General features: G+C 45.2%; 1 protein-coding gene across 1 annotated transcript in view; it reads left to right on the forward strand.

The window, feature by feature from the left end:
* The window catches only part of ATP10B (ATPase phospholipid transporting 10B (putative)), a 128,526-nt gene that overhangs the window by 46,551 nt on the left and 61,699 nt on the right, over positions 1-20,276 (forward strand). The window contains exons 4-9 of the mRNA XM_060092608.1: positions 4,517-4,602; positions 6,983-7,089; positions 11,188-11,319; positions 14,861-14,988; positions 16,873-17,125; positions 18,221-18,459. Coding sequence (XP_059948591.1) covers positions 4,517-4,602; positions 6,983-7,089; positions 11,188-11,319; positions 14,861-14,988; positions 16,873-17,125; positions 18,221-18,459 — 945 coding nt within the window. The remainder of the gene's footprint in view (positions 1-4,516; positions 4,603-6,982; positions 7,090-11,187; positions 11,320-14,860; positions 14,989-16,872; positions 17,126-18,220; positions 18,460-20,276) is intronic.

Here is a 20,276-nt window from a genome sequence, read left to right on the forward strand (position 1 = left end):
TGGACTGTGTCCTTTCCTAATGGACTGGTAGGATAGAGGGTATTCTCAATCTCGGCAAATTATCTCATGTTAACTTGGAACTTTTTCTAGAGCAATTCTTTGTTCTTCCCCCTCCCCCAAGGGACATTTGGAAATGTCTGTAAACATTTTTGGCTCTCACAACTGAGGGGGAGAAGGGGAGGGTGCTACTGGCATCAAGCTGGTAAAGGCCAGGGATGCTGCTAAACATCAAAGAATTATCCAGCCCAAAATGTCAAGAGTGGCAAGTTGAGCTACCCTGGTCTAAAAATGCCTTGAGCTGCCAATCAACCAGATGTCTGTGTAGACACTAGAAAAAATGAAAGTGAGCCAGTGCAAAACCTTTCATGAAACATAAATACAAATCTTTTAGAAACAGTCAAAGAAATAAAAAAATTTTAATAGCAGTAAATCAAAGGTCAACATGACAATATTATATAATTTAGTTTTTGATTCTTCCTTATTGGACCCAAGTTAAGAAGGGTGGTAGTGATGGTGATAATGATGATGGTTTCTAGACACTGGGGTTTGCTTACATTTTTTATTGAGATACAACTGGCATATAACATTATATTAGTTCTAGGTGTCTAACGTAATGATTTTATATTTGTATATATTGTGAAATGGTCACCACAATAAGTCTAAGTTAATACCTGTCATCATACATAGTTATTTTTTTTCTTATGTACAGCACTTTTAAGGTGTACTCTCTTAACAACTTTCAAATATGCAATACAGTATTATTAAACATTGTTGCCATGCTTATGTTATATTCCTTGACTTATTTATTTTTTAACTGGAAGTTTGTAACTTTTGACCCCCTTCACCCATTTCACCCACCCACAACTCCCTGCCTCTGGCAATAAGTTTTTTCTTTAAATTTAGATTCCACATACATTTGACCCTTGAATAACACTGGGGTCAGGGATGCTAACCATCCACACCATGGAAAATCCACATATAATTTATAGCCAGTCCTCTGTACTCACAGTTCCACATCTACCAATTCAACCGACCACAGATCGGGTAGCACTGTAGTATTTACTATTGAAAAAAACTGCATAAGTGGATCCACACAGTTCAAACCCATGTTGTTCAAGAGTCAACTATATACAGACCTCATTTATTGTACTTCGGTCATAGGAAGTGGAAAAGGAATATAGAAAAGGAAATAGAGCCAAAAGGAGATCTTAAACAATAATCTTTCATTGTGCATCAAAATAACACTGTGGTTTAAGAGAGCTGTCTGTGTGGCGTCAGACGTCCTGAGGTTAAAGCCTGTCTTCTGCTTTGCTAGCTGTGTGCCATTGGGAAACTTCACTGAATCTCTCTAAGCCTTAGGTCCTTCATTTGTAAAATAGGGTAATAATAGTACCTACCTGATGGAGTTATTGTGTGAATTCAAGAGAATAGCATGTATAAAATATTTAGTTACACTTGACACACAATAAGCATTCAGTAAGTACTGTAATAATAATAACAATGAGAGGAGAAAGTGGAAGAAATGTATTGATGACGACGATGATAACAATGAAAATGACAGTAATGATGATTGGCTTTGGAGTCCGACGATGTGGATTGCAGTGCCGGCTCTGTTACTTACCAACCAGAAGTCAATTGTTTTATTGAATCTGCATTTGCACTTCTATCCACACCTCTTAAGGTTACTGTGAGAACTTAATGAACTTATGTGCCTGGCACATAGTAAATACTCCAGATCAGTAGGTCTGGCCTGAAGAACCACAAATACACTGTGCTCTCTGGAAAGGGTTTGCCTTTTCCTGTACCCTGATGACTGTTCCTTTCATAAGGACAACACCTTAGATAAAAGCCTGGGTCAGAAAGAAAAGGTGGTTAGGTGGGCTTCATTCCCAAGCTAAGAAAAGCTAAGGGGTAGTGAGTCCGAAGTGAATCAGAAATTCCTGAACAAGGTAAAAAATAAGGACCCTGACAGATTTGTAGGGCTTGGCAATGCCCCCGCCGCTGCTGTCCTTGAGTTCTCCTAGCAGCTCCCTGGAGTGAGTTACAGGAAAGCCTAAAAAGCAAGCCATGCTGATGGGTTCTCTGGAGACAGCCGGGCTGTGTGGCCCTCTCCACAGTCTGTCGCGGGGAGGAACAGAAGGGGCCCGAGGTCAGAGAGCTAGAAAGGGCGAAATCACCTCTCCGTGTAGAGAGGGAAACAAAGCACCCAAGGCCAGTGCCCAGAAGAATAAAAGAACAAGGGGTGCTTCAAGAGGAAGGTCATTGGGAAGCCCCACTGAGGGACAAGAGACTTCAACACTGCCAGAGATCCGCCTGGTATGATTAAACAGCTGACAGGGACTCACTGCAGCAGAATCATGAGCTCTCAGAACCTGCTGCCACTCACATCTGAAATAAGTTTGGATTTAGAAAGCTAGCGATGAGCTGAGTGGTACAGATCAGGAGGGAAGCACACGGCTTAATCAGGGCCGTGAAAGCAGCTGACAAATTACAGCGTGATTTGTCATCATCTCAGAACTCGGCAAGTGTTTGTCCCTGAAAGAATCAATACTTGGAGGAAAAAGGGCTGTATTTTTAGAAACTCCTGGATGGGTAATTTATTTCAAGTGAATGGAGAGTTTATGTTGGCGCCTCACAGAACCAATGGACAGTATATTTACACGAAGCCAGAAAATGCTATCATTTCTTCTAATCAATTTACTCCTTTGAACAGCTGTACCTTGAAGCTTGGAGTGATAAATTCACTCCCGGTGCTAAAAGCTCTACCCTGGGGAACAATTCCAATCCCGCCTTTTGTACTCCTTCATTCTATATGCATAGCATGTTATACCTTTCAAAACTTTCCCACATGGATTCTACCTTCTGGGGCACAAGTGAGATGGACAGGGAGGTGGTGTTAGCCCCATTCTACAGAGGAGAAAACTGAGGCTCAAGAGCTGAATGTACTATTAGCCAATTAGAAATTAGAAATTAGGGTAGAATTAGAAAGCAAGATCTCCCCACCCCTAGTTATGTTTTCCCCCTCATTGAACGTAAAGAGATTGTACAACTAAAATACTGAATGAAAGAGAAAAGTGAAGAGTCGAGAATGTGTTTTAAATGCTTTGCCATAAGAATGTTCACCAGGGGGCAGTGTGCTGTGCAAGTAAAGAACAGAGGGTCTGCACTCAGACTTGGATTCAAATCCCAGTCTTGATATGACCACGGACAGCCACTTAACCCTTGTGAGTCACAGTTTTTCCATCTCTAAAGAGGGGCTAATCAAAATTCTTACTTCATAAAATGATTGAAAGCTTGAAAAAAAAAATAGCATTTCTTAAGTTCTCATTGCAGCATCTGACAGAAATAAGAGTCAGTAAATGCTACTTGTTTTGTGTTTTTTTGTTTGTTTTTAGGGAATTTTTATTTTATTTATTTATTTTTGGCTGCGTTGGGTCTTGTGGGTTGTGGGCTTTCTCTAGTTGTGGCAAGCGGGGGCTAATCTTTGTTGCGGTGTACGGGCTTCCCATTGCAGTGGCTTCTCTTTGCTTCAGAGCACAGGCCCCAGGTGTGCGGGCTTCAGTAGTTGTGGCTCACGGGCTCCAGAGCACAGGCTCAGTAGTTGTGGTGCACGGGCTCAGATGCTCTGCGGCACACGGGATCCTCCCAGACCAGGGCTCTAACCCATGTCCCCCTCACCAGCAGGCGGACTTCCAACCACTGTGCCACCAGGGAAGTCCCTACTTATTTTGTTTTATTAGCTACTATTTTCACAGCATTTTTGCAACAGCCAAACAATTGAAACCATGTCAATGTTCAGTAGTGAAAGGATTAAATGAAATAGGGCGACATTCATGCAATAGGTATCTATCCAGGTAACATGTAAAAATGTTCAAGTTGTACGAACACTAAATCTTGTTGTTGAAATGCATAAATGTGTATGTTTGTCCATACATAAATGTGTATGTAGGTGTATGCATATATTTTTTAAAGCCTGGAAGTTCTGTATACACACGAATATCTGCTAGCTGTAGGTCGTGTGATTTATAATCTCTACTTTTTTGATCATCTATTTCTGTGCTGCCCAGTTTGGTAGCCACTAGCCGCCATGTGGCTATTTAAATTATTAAGTGAAATTAAATAAAATTTAAAAATCAGTTCCTCAGTCATACTACCATATTTCAGCAGCCACATGCAATGCGTGGCTTCTACATTATACAGTGTGGACATAGAACATTTCCATCATTGCAGTAAATTCTATGGGGCAACTTGAGTCTAGAGACTCAAACCCAGGCCAGGGAAAAGTGGTCAGGACAGGGCCCTCCCTTTGCAGCACATCCAACTTTTCATCTGCATCTATTCTCTCCCTCTTAATGAGGATTTAACTGTTTCTTTTAACACATTACAACTATCACAGTGTGACAAAGCGGAGATTACCTTATTTGCAATGGTTCTAACAGTGATTAGCTCTCCTGATGATCCTATTAAAACGAGATCCCTCTGACTTAATAACCTCACAGCGTCCTCTCTCTCACAGGAGGTACAGTTCCAACCAGAAGGTTTCCACAACATCATCGTGTGTGAGAAGCCTAACAACCACCTTAACAGGTTTAAGGGTTATATGTAAGTATGTGCCGCCTGTATGCTGCTTGTAAATATCTCCTCTGCAGCTAGAAAACATTTTTTTCTTGAAATGGCCAAACAGATAAGCATCTGGATCCTAAGGAAGTTTATTTATTTTCTTTTTTTTTTTTTTTTTGCGGTATGCGGGCCTCTCACTGTTGTGGCCTCCCCCGTTGAGGAGCACAGGCTCCGGTCGCGCAGGCTCCGGACGCGCAGGCTCAGCGGCCATGGCTCACGGGCCCAGCCGCTCCGCGGCATATGGGATCCTCCCAGACCGGGGCACGAACCCGTATCCCCTGCATCGGCAGGCGGACTCTCAACCACTTGCGCCACCAGGGAGGCCCTATTTCTTTTTATCATAAAAAAAGGGCTAGGGAAAACTAACTAAATTGGGAAAACTTTTCTAGTCTCTCTTTTTTTTTTTTTTTTTTTTGCTGGAGTGATATTTAATTATCTCACAGGGTTAAATTCACTAATAGTTTTTTCAGAACTCTGGTGAAACAGCATCAAAATCGAGACCACACTCTGATTCAGGGGAGGCAAGTAGGATTGAATTTAGATCAGATTTCTGAAGGGGCCTTTACTGCCCTGTAGGTAAGAATGGGGACTTTGGAGTTGGACAGACCTAGGTTCGAAACTAGGCTCCATCACTTACAAGCTGTGTGACCTTGAGTAAATTAATTAACCTCTCTGGGCCTTCATTTCCACATCTGTAAAATAAAGATTATATCTACATCACAGGATTTTTCTTGTCTAAGAACTGATCATATGCAAAGCCCGTAGCACAGAAACTGGCACAGAGTAGATAGTTAATGCGACTGCTGCTGTTGGAATTATTGTTGTTATTGTTCCTCACCTCTGGTTCAGCCTAAGAGTTTTATTGTAATTTTGCTCCCACATTTGACTGCTGGTCTTACTGCAAAAAAAAAAAAAAAAAAAAAGAGTAGTGGTAACAGATGTGAATAAATGCCCATATTCTGGCTTTAAGGGTTAGAGGACTTTCACAGACCATGGTCTCATTTAATCTGCAAAACAACCCAGGAAAGTGAGAATTATGATTCCCATTTTTCAGATGGGAGATCTGATGATAAGAGTTTTCAGGATTCTCCCAGAGGCACACAGCAGCTTCAAGGCAAAGCCAGGACTTACAGCCGGGTCTTTTCATTCCAACCCCGGTGTGTTTTCCATTGTCTGCACACACAGCTCAGACATGTTATAGCAACTTCTCTACCAATGTGCCCTGCAATGAAGCTTAAGAAGGCTTCTTGGGAGGCAGGTGTCAATGCTTTCCCTCCATCCACATTTTCTCAGGCCATATGAGATATCTTGAGGAGCAAGATAAGAGGGGAAAGCGTAAGAACAGTACAAGAGAAATAGCAGCTTTTCAACGCAAATTACTTTTTAAAAGCTCATAGAGAGCAGACAGAGACAGGCGAGAAAGGACGAGCTCCTGGGAGAGAAGAGGATTCATCACAGTCACCTGGCAAGGTAGAGCTTGCCAGCTGCCCAGGCAAGGAGTCTACCCTCGTGCCCGAGTTTTGTGGATTTGGTTCATCCCAAGTCACCCATCCCTTGAGTCATTCTCCTTCCTCTTAGAGAGCAGCCTCATCGCTGGGTTTCTCTTTGTAATCCTTTCTCCCCCAAACAGCTCATGCCAGCACCCAGCCTTTCTAAGCTTCATCCTGGTCTCTGGCCCCTCATCTCAGACAGCACTTTCCCAGTTCCATTCGATCCCCAGCACCTCCTCTTCCTGGCTGCTGCCCTTAGAGTTGTCTTTCCCAACCTGCCCGGGCCTCATGGATGAGCCCTGAAAGTCCAGTTGGTCAGTCCAGATTATTACTTTTCTGTTCTCCCCAATGTTGTGGGAAAGTTTTATTTAAATTTCCTGAAAAACCCAAATGGAGGGCATCAGGATAGAATAAGGGCCAGACGCTGAGTGATCACTAATGTGGACGGACTCAGGAGTTTCTAGTGTGAGGTGGAAAATTGCAATGCTTCCAGAGGCTAGAGAAAGGGAAACACTCCACGTACCTCGCTTTTGAGAAGCTGCCTTGCAGGATGTTGCACAGGGTCGCTGGTCCACCTCCTGTGAGGTCTGTTTATTTTAAGGCTTCCTCAGCAGAGTTCTGCCTTTTAGGTGAGTAAATGATTACGTCCTTAGGGATGGGTAATTCCCTTCTAATGGTCCAGCCCCCACTAGACATCCCAGGAGCAATGAAGAGTTGCACTTGAACATGGGGATTAGATTCTGAGTTAACATCACTCTTCTGAAGAAGAGAGAGAAGAGGGATCTTGTTACTCGCCACTCGAATTCTATGACACTAACCCATGACAGCGTGGAGAGGCCACCAAACAGCTCCCTCTCTTTCCTCATCCCCAGGGAACATCCCGACCAGAGCAGAACCGGCTTTGGCAGTGAGAGTCTTCTGCTTCGAGGCTGCACCATCAGAAACACCAAAGTGGCTGTTGGCATTGTCATCTACGCAGGTGACTATCCCTGGACAGCTTCCTATGTCCCTGTCCTTTATCCTCTCTCCTCCAAAACCTCCTCCAAATTTATCTTCAGACAGTGGGAACTCATATCAGTTCTAAGGAGTAGTCATGTGACTTCCCATTTCTCAGCTAAGCAAACTGAGGCTGGAATCACAGCAGTTCACTTGGTCCACAGAGACATAATTCAGTTCCAAGTTACTGTCACTCATCCAGACAAGACAGGGAGGGGAACTCATGCTCATGTATCCCTAACACTTTTCTGACACTAACCATAGGTGGGATGAAGAGTATCTTCTTGAGCCTGAGGAATAACCTCACCAAACTTAGCAATTTCACCTTGTGTGCCTCAGTGTCCTCATCTATACGACAGGAAGAATATTTGTATCTGCCCCATAGGTCCCCCATGAGGGTCCAGTGACCCAGCACATGGAAAGAACCCAGTACTGTGTGTAGCAAGTGAGGGCGGGATGGGTTTTAGTTATTGTTTTTATTATTATCTTTATTCATTTTGTGGCTCCATATACGGTGGTCTATCTCTCCTTTGCACTTTGATTTTGCTTCGCATTGAAGAAAGGTAACAGCAGCACTTCTCACAATGATACCTGAAGTATTGGAGGGAGGTCTTGGGACTGCTGTATCCCCAGTACCTAGCACCTGGCACTCCGTGGGTACTCAGTACGTGTCTATTGTTACGTGAACAACTGCAGACTTCTTCTGTAGAGGAAACACAGTCTCCCTGGAGTGTCTACCTTCCCTGGAAGTCTCCAGAATACGTTTCCCTGGATGTTCCACTCACTGGGACACCTTGTAGTATTTCATTTGCTTGTTATTTTGTTTGATTTGATTTGTTTTGGTCTGAGTAGACTCCCACTTTTGTTAGACATAGAAGAGCACTAAAACATCAATCCACCCTAAGATTCCCTTTGGGGGACTGTGAAAGAAAAATAGGTTTTTCAACAAATGCTGGAGAAGGTGTGGAGAAAAGGGAACCCTCTTGCACTGCTGGTGGGAAAGTAAATTGATACAGCCACTGTGGAGAACAGTATGGAGGTTCCTGAAAAAACTAAAAATAGAATTACCATATGACCCAGAAATCCCACTACTGGACACATACCCTGAGAAAACCATAATTCAGAAAGACACGTGCACCCCAATGTTCACTGTAGCACTATTTACAATAGCCAGGTCATGGAAACAACCTAAATGTCCATCGACAGATGAATGGATAAAGAAGATGTGGTACATATACACAATGGAATATTACTCAGCCATAAAAAGGAACAAAATTGGGTCATTTGTAGAGACATGGATGGACCTAGAGACTGTCATACAGAGTGAAGTAAGTCAGAAAGAGAAAAACAAATATCGTATATTAACGCATATATGTGGAGTCTAGAAAATGGTACAGATGAACCGGTTTGCAAGGCAGAAATAGAGACACAGATGTAGAGAACAAACGTATGGACACCAAGGGGGAAATGTGAGGGGGTGGTGGTGGTGGTGGGATGAATTGGGAGATTGGGATTGACATATATACACTAATACGTATAAAATAGATAACTAATAAGAACCTGCTGTATAAAAAATAAATTAATCAAATTAAATTTAAAAAAAAGAAAAATGCTTTTTAAAAAGTTGTGTCACAGTGTAGCTGGCTTTCCCTAATTTGGGGGAGGGATGTTATATTTGTCAGCACAGGTCACTGCTTTCAAGGGTCTTTGGCAATGGAGTTCAATGCCATCTGGTAGACCTAGTAGACATGAACGCTTCAACAATCCCTACTGCACCAAAAAACCTGCATAGACATGGATTTACTTCTCTGCCTAATCAGGAGTGGGTGATGGGAGTGGTGTGTGGCGAGGCAGATGGAGGGAGAATTAATCGTGACTGGGGACTCAGGCTGCCTGGGGCTGAATCGCTGCCTGGCTGCAAGTTCCTGAGAAGCTGGCTAAGTTTTCAGCACAAGGAACACTGATAACCCCTGCCTCCTAGGGTTATAAGGTGCACAAGGCCTGGCACACATTAGGGTCTCAAAAAATGTGAGCAAAAATGGTACAAACTGTGTTTAGTGTTACTGTCTAGACCAGGGGTTCTCAGCCTCAGCACCGCTGACATTTGTTCCAGATGGTTCTTTGTGGTGGGGGCCGTCCTATAGGGTGTTTAGCAGCATCCCTGGCTTCTGCTCACTAGATGTCATTAGCACCCACCTCCTCAAAGGTGACAACCAAAGATTTCTCATGACTTGGCCAGGTGTCCCCTGGGGAGAATGACTGGCTTAGAGCTACATTCTCTGCCTTGATAACACAGGTGGACAAAGTAGGAGCACCTCGGAGTCAAAGGCCAGAAAATGGACAAGTGAGCTTTCCAGAAGGAAGAGATTCAGTGTGGAGGTATGCGTTCCTCACAGCAAACATGTATTGAGCCCCTACTGTGTACCGGAAACTAATTTAGGTCCTTTATGTATATCAGTTCGCTCCCCTACCCCAAAACACACAACGATTATATCTCATTTTGCAGATGAGGGATTGAGATACAGAAGGATTAATTCCCCCAAGGTCACATGTCTCCTGAGATTAATTCCCTATAACCCAAGGTCAGGTCCCTGCAGAGCCAAGCTCTGTCGGACACTAGAGCCCACATTCTATCCACTACACCATACTGCCTCCCCCTTGAGCCCAAATTTTGCCAAAAGAACAGGGGCATCTTAGGAAGTGAGGAAGCAGGTGGGTGCAGGGGGTGGTCCGAGGACCCCTTTTACGGGGTGAGCCTGGGGCACGCAGGAACCACAGCTGTGTCAGCCCCTGCACAGCTGCAGCAACTTGAGTCTAATTTAATAAGCCTAGCATGCTCACTCCTACAGTTTTGTTGCTGCTTTAAATCCACAAGGCCACCAGCTAAGTAGCATTAAACCACGCACTGTTGGAGCTGATATATTGGTTTTCTGTAATTTTGCACAGAAAATATGTGACGGGTCTCTTTTAATTTGACTGCTGAGGGGTACAGCATGGTAAATACAATTTGGTAGCCCCAGAGGGGGAGGCTCTGTTCTAAAGACAAAGGCTCAGTTTGACTCTCACCTCTTAGCTGGGTGGTTTCCAGGAGTGACTGGAAGGAGAAATAGACTGGGAGCCAGAACCCTGGGTTCTCCATGTGGCTCTGGGGTCAATTTATTCTTTCATTTGGAGTGGGTCCCTTCTACGTTTTGGTCCTGAATTTCTCTAATTGGAAGAAAAAAGGGGGGCGGGTGCCTGAATGAGCTCAGTAGTTTTTAAATTTTACTGTCTTTTCTTTAAACAGAACTTTATGCAGAACTCCAGGGTAGGAGAGTAGCTGCCCAGAATTAATGCTGGGGTGGAAACCTTTGACCGCTACCACTCTTGCACGAGCACGACAACACCTTAGGCAAAGAAGCAAGCATGATAATTACTGGCCTCAAGTACAGTCCTGCCACAGGGCCTTGGCACATACTGTTCCCCAGCCTAAAACCCTTTTCTCCCAACTCTTCTCTCTCCCTTCAGGTCTCCCTCAAATGTCACCTCCTCTGAGAAGCCTTCCCTGACCACACTCTGTAACACCCTCTCTTATTGATTAGCCCCTTACTTATTGTTTACTTCATGGGACTTATGGCTAACTGTAATTACCTTATTTACTTATTTCTCTGTATATTTTCACCAGATTGTGAATCATCTGTCTCACCACTGTATCCCACCACTGAACCCATAACAGCACCTCTGCGCAAATTAGAAAAAGATGGCCCTTCCTCAAGACAGCTTACTGTCATTTGCTACAAATGTGTCCTAATGGACTTACGAATCTGTGACAGCCACAAAATGAGGGCCACCTCTCGAGTTGTGCAGGGCACAGCCTGTGCACAGTAGCCCTGTCCATACCCACCAGTGCCTGGCAGGTAGGGGATGTTCAGTAAAAACCTGCTGACAAGTTGTGTGAGGTCTCTTCGGCCGTTCCCAGAACCTCCCTGCAGCAGGACAGATTCAGGTTAGAGGATGAAGCTTCTCTTGTATCGAAATCTCATGGGAAAAGAGCCAGAGGCAAACAGGGGCCAAGGACTGATGATCTCTTTTTCTCTCAAAGGCCATGAGACAAAAGCCATGCTGAACAACAGTGGCCCACGGTACAAACGCAGCAAGATCGAGCGGCGCATGAACACAGACATCTTCTTCTGCATCGGGATCCTCTTCCTCATGTGCCTCACTGGGGCTGTAGGTATGGAAGGTTCTGGAAAGGACAACCCCACAGTCATCTTCTGTTTCTTTGGGCGAGTTGCTGCAACTTGGAGCCTCAGTTTCCTCATCTAAAGAAAGAAAAGCCTCAAAGAAAGCCTACTCTGTACTCGAACAGGGTGCCAATTAAGTACAAATGCAGATGACATTCTCCTGAAAGTAGTATGCACTCTAAATCTTAGGAAGATCATCTATCATGTATCGGTCCAAGAAATACTTCCTGAACCCAGGCACCCCCTTACCATGAAAGGGTAACAAGATGAATCAATCACAGGACCGGTCCTCAAAGAGCAGGAAGGTCCTCATAGTCTAGTAGGAGGAAGTCCAACCTGAGAGCAGAATCAGTAACACCATCTATCCCACTCAGTGAGGGCGGTACCAGGTGCTGTGCTCGTTTCCTAGTGCCACTGTCAAAAGTCAACACAAATTAAGTGGTTTAAAACAATGCTAGTTGATTCTGTTATAGCTGTGGAGTTCAGAAGTCCAAAGTCAGTTTCACTGGATTAAGACCAAGGTGTCCTCAGGGCTGGAGATTCCAGGGGGAGAATCGGTCCCTTGTCTTTTTCAGTTTCTACTGGCTGCCTGTGTTGCTCCCTTTGAAGCATCTTCTTTCATCTTCAAAACGCATTGCTCCAATTTCCACTGACATTTCCTTCTCCTTGTCTGTGGGAGTGTGGCCCTCTGTCTCCCTTTTATAGGGGTACTTGTAGTTCCATCATTGGGCCCACCTGGATAGTCCAGGCTCCCCTTCCCCATCTCAAGATCCTTAACTAAATCACATCTGCAAAGTCCCTTTTGCCATCTAAGGTAGCACATTCACAGGACCCAGGGATGAGGACGTGGATACCTTAGGGGGCCATTATTCAGCCCACGACGGGGATTATGGGAGCATCAAGGAAGAAAGTCTTGCTGGAGCTGATTCCAGATGCAGTAGGTGCTCACCGGAGGAGGGTGGTGACAGGAATAGGATGGGGCAGGCAGCTGTGAAAGGAAAGAGAGAGGTCACTTTACCCCAGGGACAGCACAATCAAAGCACAGCAGCAGGAAGGAGAGCCATGTTATGCAGGAGTGTTTGGCCATTTGGTGTGCCAAGAGCAAGGCCAAGGATGGAGACCTGATTAGAGCTGGGCTGTGGCCAGGTTCTACAACGGCCAGGTGTAGACAGCTGTGGGAGATATAGACACGAGTGATCTGGAGCCATTTCAGTAGATCCTCGGAGGGTAGGGGAAGAGAGGCCCTCACTCTTACCCACTCTCCCCCTCTATGGCTTAACACTAAGGATGGTTCTCAGGACCCTAAAGGAGACCCCAAAAAGAAGCAGGGAGGATCAGAAGGAAGAACTCGGATGCTGAGTCCAGAACCCCCTGCCAACCCCACGCCAGTGAGCAGCTATAGCGTTTGCGCTTTACTTGCTTTTGTCCGAAATCGCACCCATCACTGTTTTTAAAAGACAGTGTCCAGGGAGTCCCCTGGTCGCCTAGAGGTTAGGATTCAGTGCTGTTACTGCTGTGGCCCGGGTTTAATCCCTGGCAGGGGAACTGAGATCCTGCAAGACATGAGGTGCGGAAATAAGCCCCAGTGAGGCGCAAAATTAAAAAAAGACAGTGTCTAAAGCTTAAGATCTTCCTAGGCCCACAGAGATTTTCTGTGTCACGACAGTGAGGACAGTGGGATTCAATCTTGTGCGTGGCCTGGAGTTTTGAGTGAATATGCTTCCCAGATGTGTCTAATGGCACTCCACGTGAGGGGCTCATGGCTGGAAGAGCAGCACCTGCATGCGAGGGAAGCAGGCAAACAAGAAAACCAACTGTTTGTTTTGTGGGCCATCCCCGTGTCCCCGGAAATTCTGGAGAACTGTCAGCTCTGCTTCAGGACAGGTTTTTCAGGGGACGTCAGACCTGGAAAGGACATCGGAGATCATCTCACTGCGTCTCCAGGGAAAGGAAGTGAATGATTAAAAGGTCACAGAGTTAGGTGAGGTACAGGCCAACCAGAAGCAGCTTGGTAGATTGCCCAAAATAATAAATACGTGGAGAAAGTAATTGGGAGAGGCAGGATTCTGTACTGTCTGAGAATAACACAGGCGGCTGCTGGCACCATATCAAACACAGTTCCCGCGGGAGAGGAAAGCTCTCGAATGAGCACCATTCAGGGTCATTTATCACATGTTTGCTTTAGTTGTGTGAAGATGGTGCTTCATTTTTATTTGCCCAGAATGTCCTCCCCAGGTTTTTCTGATCACCCAGTACCCACCTGGGCTTCAGAACCCCTTCAGGCCTCCTCCTCCATGCAGCCTGCTCCGACTTCTTTCATGGTCTGTAGTAACCCTTACTCTGTGCCTTACATTTGGCCCTTAACCTCACGTCGGTAAGTCTCCTTTCTTCTGCTGTATCTGATGGTATGTGACCCAACCTCCTGTGCAAAGAAGTAACTTAGGGGCAGGGTAGGAACCCCTATGCCTTTTATTCTCTATAGTCCCTGCCCTGGGGCCAAGAGCATCACACACATTAGGTTATCCTGTTCTCACAACAACCCCATGGAGAAGGTATTATTACTAATTGACCGATGAGGATGCTGAGATTCAGAGAGCTCGGTGCGAGGTGCACTTATCAATCCTCACTTGATGGGTGTTGTTATCCCCATTTACAGTTAAGGAAACAGAGGGTTCGGTCTGCATCTGGTGCTGTCACTATGGGCTCTTGTAGTGCTCCAGGATCTGGCATAGCACACCTCATGCTAGGTGGGATTTGTATCTTTACATCGTACTCCCTGACTTGGTAGGGAACTCCTCAAAGACAAGAAGTAGGACCGACTCTTTCTTGAATTAAAAAATGTTGGATAAAGGGAGGGAAGGAAGGAGGCAGGGAGGAGTGAGTGAACAGAGATACAGATGGATGGACGGATGGGTGGATAGATGGATGCATGTATGGATGCATGGACGGGTGGAAGGGTGAATGGGTGGATAGGTAATTGGATGATTGACTGGATGGATGGATGGGTGGATGGGTATGTGCATGGGAGAGAAAGAGGGACTAGGATTCAGGTCTGTCAAGACTTCCCAGCCATGTACTTTCTACCACACAACTGAAAAAAAAACTCATGCCCCTTTCTCGTTTTCCAACCGCTGAATAACAGGATTTCAACAAAATGTAAGTAATCCCCATGCTAGTCTCCTCTGGGAGGACAGACTTAATGCCTATCAAGAGATTGAAATGTAGTATATATGAAGGACCACTTTAGACATAATGAATACACACACACACACACACACACACACACACACACACACACACACACACACACACACACACACACACACACACACACACACACACACACACACACACACACACACACACACACACACACACACACACACACACACCCCTATGTTATATAGAATAAGGATGGGCTCCTGCAAAGCACACTCATTTCTGGCAATAGGTCAAGGAAGGGCTGATGTAATTGACCAATTTAGGATTAGTTGAAGATTTTGCCTCATACCTGGCTTTGCCTCCTCTTAGGTCACAGCCTCTGGAATGGAACCTTTGCAGAACACCCTCCCTTTGATGTGCCAGATGCCGAGGGCAACTTCCTTCCCCTTGCCCTTGGAGGCTTCTACATGTTCCTCACCATGATCATTCTGCTCCAGGTAGGAGGCCCTCTGTAACTTGGGACTCAGAAGACCCGTGGCCAATATCTGCACAACTTTGCAAAATAAAGAAAAATCAGCGCTGGCCCCGTGAAAGAACTAACTGGACTGAGATGGGGAAATATTTGTCACTTTCTTATGGGTCTTTGAAAGTATTCACAACTGGGATTATGCCAGGACCAGCCCTGCCTTGTGGAGGGGACCTTGGCCTCAGATAATAACAGAGGGAAATATTTATCAGGATTTTCCATTTAAAAGTAAGATTATAGCAGTGATCCACGTGTGCCTGTCCCTCTGCCAGATCTAAACAGGTAAACCCTAGTGACCTGGGAACAACAAAAGATAATGCAGCACAGAGAACTACAGAGAACTTTCAGACCCCAAGCACTGAGAGAAAGAAACCACAGGTTAGTGTTTTCTCATTTGAAAGTTTGAGATGGAAAAAGAGAACTGGCACTATATAGGAGGAAAAAAACAAAAACATAGAGCACCTACGAGAGAGGTAAGAAAGGCAATTACTGTAGGTAAACACCTGCAGTGAAGTATAAAGAGACAGAGTTTAAAGATCCTCAGGCTCTATAAGTAACCACAGTCTATGAAAAGATAAGGCAAGTTGTAGTTTTGTTTTAACAAAACCCCATCTATGTTTGAGTTCTTACAGTATTTGAGGGTGTTTCACTGTCCTCTTACTGATGATCCTTTTTCATTCATGAGTTCGTTCATTCATTGAGCACAGTAATCCTTTTAAAATGTGAGTCGGGTCATGCTCTCCTCTGCACTGAACCCTCTGGTGGTTTCACGTCCACTTAACGTGAAAACTGAAGTTCTGACTGCAACCAAGGTCCTAGGTGATCTGGACCCCGACTCCCTCCTGGACCACGTCTCCGAGCTGTTTCCTGCACACTCATACACAGGCCTGCTGACTCTCACGCCCGCCCTGCAAGCACCCAGCCACCCATGCACTGCCCGGAACCGTCCTCTTCCCACAGATAACCTCACACTCACACCCTCATTTCTTCAGGTCTCTGCGCAAAGGTCATGGCTTATGACCCACTCCCTCCCAGCCTTCACCCTTTTCACTTTTCTTTACTCTTTTTCATGAGACTTACCGCTACCCAGTATCTATTTCTTTGTTTGTTTACTAGAATGTGAGGTTTTGTTCTGCTCACTGCCATTTGCAGGACCTAGAACGGCATGTGACACCTAAAGCACCTGATAGGTACTAGGTATTGGATCAGTGGGCAGTGATCAACAATGAGTCTGAATAGGAAACAAACTGATGGTTACCAAAGGGAAAAGGTGGGGGGAGGGATAAATTAGCAGTTTGCGATTAGCTGATACACACTACTATATATCAAATAGATAGACAACAACAATCTACTGTGTAGCATATTCAAAACGACAATGGAAAAGAATATATATATATGTATATTATGTACATAAAACTAAAGCACTTTGCTGCATACCTGAACCCAACACAGCATTGCAAGTTAACTATCCTTAAAAAGAAAATGAGTCTGAATACCCGTCAAAATGGGCAGCAGTCTTTGGTGGCATAGAGATCCGAGGGGCATCAGGAGACTCTGGACTGAGGTAGCTAGAGCTCCTTACCTCCTTCTGGCTCAGTCATTAAACAAGCGATGGTGAGTGCCTACCCCGTACTGGATATCTCTGGTTGAAGAAGGCGTATCTCTTTCTCAGATGACCCTAAGAATGCCAAGGGAGGCATGAGGTCATTAATCTTTAATTTCTCAGAGAAAGTCCATCATGTGAGCTGACCTGAGCTTTCCATGAAATCCCTTTGCTACTCCCATCACCCAGTGAAGGTTCTGAGATGGGGGACCGGCCCGTTTTCTGATACGATGGGAATTGATCTCCCCACAGATACTGATCCCAATCTCCCTGTACGTGTCCATTGAGCTGGTGAAGCTCGGGCAAGTCTTCTTCCTGCACAATGACCTTGACCTGTATGATGAAGAGACCTATTTGTCCATTCAGTGTCGAGCCCTGAACATCACTGAGGACTTGGGCCAGATCCAGTACATCTTCTCTGACAAGACGGGGACGCTGACCGAGAACAAGATGGTGTTCAGGCGTTGTACCATCATGGGCCATGAGTATTCTCACCAAGAAAATGGTACGAGGGCTTCCAGGGGCTCCCACCCCTCTTCTAAAGGAATTGCCCCTGCTCTCCTGAGAGAATGGTGATAAAAACCATTATCCTGGCTCCCAGCAGAGGCTGGGTGGCTCTGTGGGAAGTGGCTTCCTGCATCCCTGTGGCTTCCTTGTCACAGATCAATGCTGTTCTTATCACTTGTAAACTTTCATTTGTTCACAAAGGCTATCAGTGATCTCCTGTGTAGGAGCCCTCCAGTCAGTTGATCTTTGTCTGGTGCCATTTACACACAGGATTTTTATCCGTCAGGAATGCACTGGGGAAATGTCCAAATTATGTGCCAGTCATGCAGCCAAAGTTTAAGAATTTCTCAGGTCCCCTTACCTGACAGGACAGGCCCAGGTGTAGGCACATGGTGAGATGTGATACATCCAGGAAATGCCCTCCATGCTAACTGATCTCTTAGATTTTCACTGACACAAAGCTTTGCCTTAGGGGATGTGGCTATAAAATGCCTGGACTGTCATCTTGCATAGACTGAAGGTGGCCGACAGAGCTGACTGATCCCCTCAGCTCCCTCCCCCAACAACACACACACACACACACACACACACACACACACACACACACATGCTTCCTAACTAGGAGAAGAAACTCACAAGAGCAGCATTCATTCTCTTGAGTGGGAGGGATGGAGAAAGAGAAAAGAGGGGATATTATAGGCGGTGCAATCCCCTTTGCCACAGTGGTCACCATTTACATGGAGCTTCTAATCTCTTCTTAATAATAATACAGCTACCACTACCAGCCCTTAGGGTCTGCTAATCACTTTTATATCATTATATCATTAAGTCTTCAAAACAACCCTGTGAGTTAGGTACTTTTTTATAACCCCTAATTGAGGAAAGAGAGGCACAGGTTATGCGAAGCTCAAAGTCACATAGCTAGGAGGCAGGAGAGCCAGGATTTGAACCTGTGCAACTTAGTTGCACCCCTCTTTCACCAGCTAGGGTAGCCAGCTGCCTACTCTTAGCTCCACCCCCAAAGTCTGGCATCTCCGCAACGATGGTCTGGCCAAGGTATGACTGGCGCAATAACGGAGTTTCTTTCCTGCAGCTAAGCGACTAGAGACCCCAAAGGAGCTGGACTCAGACAGTGAAGAGTGGACCCAATACAAGTGCTTGTCCTTCCCAGCCCGAAGGGACCAGGGACCAGCAACAAAAAGGGGCCAAGGAGGGTCCCAGCCTCTGAGAAGGAGCCAGAGTGCCCAGGCATGCATCCAGGGCCACTTGCGACAAAGGTCCATGGGGCGCTGTGAAATCTCACAGCCCCCTGTGGCCTTCAGCAGCTCCATAGTAAGTCCCTGCCTTTTCCTCTTTGAATTGCTAGTGGCCTGTCTCGGGAGAGAAGGGGGAGGGCTCTGGGGTATGAAAGAGAAAAGGGTGTATAAACCCTGAAGAGCTCTCAGAATGGCAGCTCTTGGTCGTGTATGTAATCTACACAGGTTTTTTGGGGCATGTACGAGTCTTGTTAATTTCAAATGTTCAATGTTTAGAAATTGGGAGATTTCTAAATGGAATTGAAAAAAGTGTCCCCACTAAGCCGGCATTTCCTTGTGGCAATAAGTGGTTTGAATGAAGAAGTCGGTGCTCCTCAGCCTGGGCGTGCCATCCTCAGTTCATCACTGTCCCTCACCCCCTCTCTCTTTATCCTCATCCCTGAGCTGAGGCCCAGCAGCATGTTCATTATGCATTTTTTCCAAAATACAGTTAAGAGGAAAAAGAAATATCTGACATGCCCATGTTTCTATAAAGTGGAAAAACAAAAGATGAGCCTGTAAGGCTTAGGTTTCAAGAAAAATGGGAGAATGTATTTATTGTGATAAAGAGTCTTAAATTGTTATGATGCAAAGAACATCTCTGTCAAATTTCCTCAGTCCACCTCACTCCCTTAGGCTAACTGCCAGGCCCCTAGGATGTTCAACTTTGCAACTGTGGGGCTTTCTGCATCTGGTCCCTCACATTTGATCCATTGGGATAGTTACCACTAGACGTCCAGGCAGCAGGTGAAGAAACTGAGTTCTTTCCCCAAGGTGACACAGCATGCCCAAAAAGTCAAGGCCAGAACCAGGGCCTCTGACTCCTGTCTCATCCCACTTTCCTCTGCACCAGGCTCTTCCTCTGGGGAACACATCATCCAGAGTCTTCTGCACTTACAGAAAAGGCCTCAGGGAGCCCCAGGTATCTTGAACAAGACACACATACAGAGGGACTGAAAGTGCTATTGTACCATTATTAGAACATTAGATTTTCAAAATGATCATTTTGGTGAATTTCCTTCCAGTCTTTTATTTCCCGCACTAATACACACACACACACACACACACACACATGCACACACACAAACTACATATTTTAACATTTTTGCAGTCATAGTACACATAAGTTATAGCTGCTGGGTTTTTTTAATCTGACACGATATCAAGAGCCTTTTCCACATTGCTACCTAGTATTCATTACCCAGGACTCTGTTTTCTGACTGTGACAAGAAATGCTGTGAGTCTGTATGTTCTGGGTTGTTGTTTATCTAACTTTAAGTAAGTACAGGTTTAGCTCTCTTATGTTATTATCGTGCACAGAAATGCAATAGTAGCAAGGAGAAAACAGTAACAGTGTGGTAAGACATATGATGCTTATAAACCTACAAGAAGAATGATCCATTGATGCCTTTGGGAAGATTTTGGGTTTTATTTTTCTTTCTGATTTTCCCAAATGAGGTAACAACGAGACATGCATGTTGTCAAGTCTTTCCTTCTTTAATTTAATTGTCCCTTCTGAATGGAATGCCCTTCCCCTCAGCTCTTTACCTAAATATCTGGACAATGAATTCAGTGAATTCTCATTGGGCACAGGTAGTAAGTCTTGCACTACTGGTGTCTTTTGGCATCTTCCAGTTCTAGATACCATGAGCATCCCGTGTGTCTGAGAATGTCTCCCCCAGGACACGGGGGAAAAAAAGGAAGCTTTCCTGTGTAGATCTCATTTGGGATACACAGATTCATTGCCCAGCCTGACAAATCTCAGCAGCCCAGAGAAATTGCAGCCCTGAGTCAGTCAGTATAACTTTTATTCGGGGCCCTTAGCTGACGGTCAGTGAAAGGGACATGTTAACT

The sequence above is a fragment of the Mesoplodon densirostris genome, chromosome 3 (genome assembly GCF_025265405.1).
Source record: "Mesoplodon densirostris isolate mMesDen1 chromosome 3, mMesDen1 primary haplotype, whole genome shotgun sequence".
Taxonomy (NCBI): domain Eukaryota; kingdom Metazoa; phylum Chordata; class Mammalia; order Artiodactyla; family Ziphiidae; genus Mesoplodon; species Mesoplodon densirostris.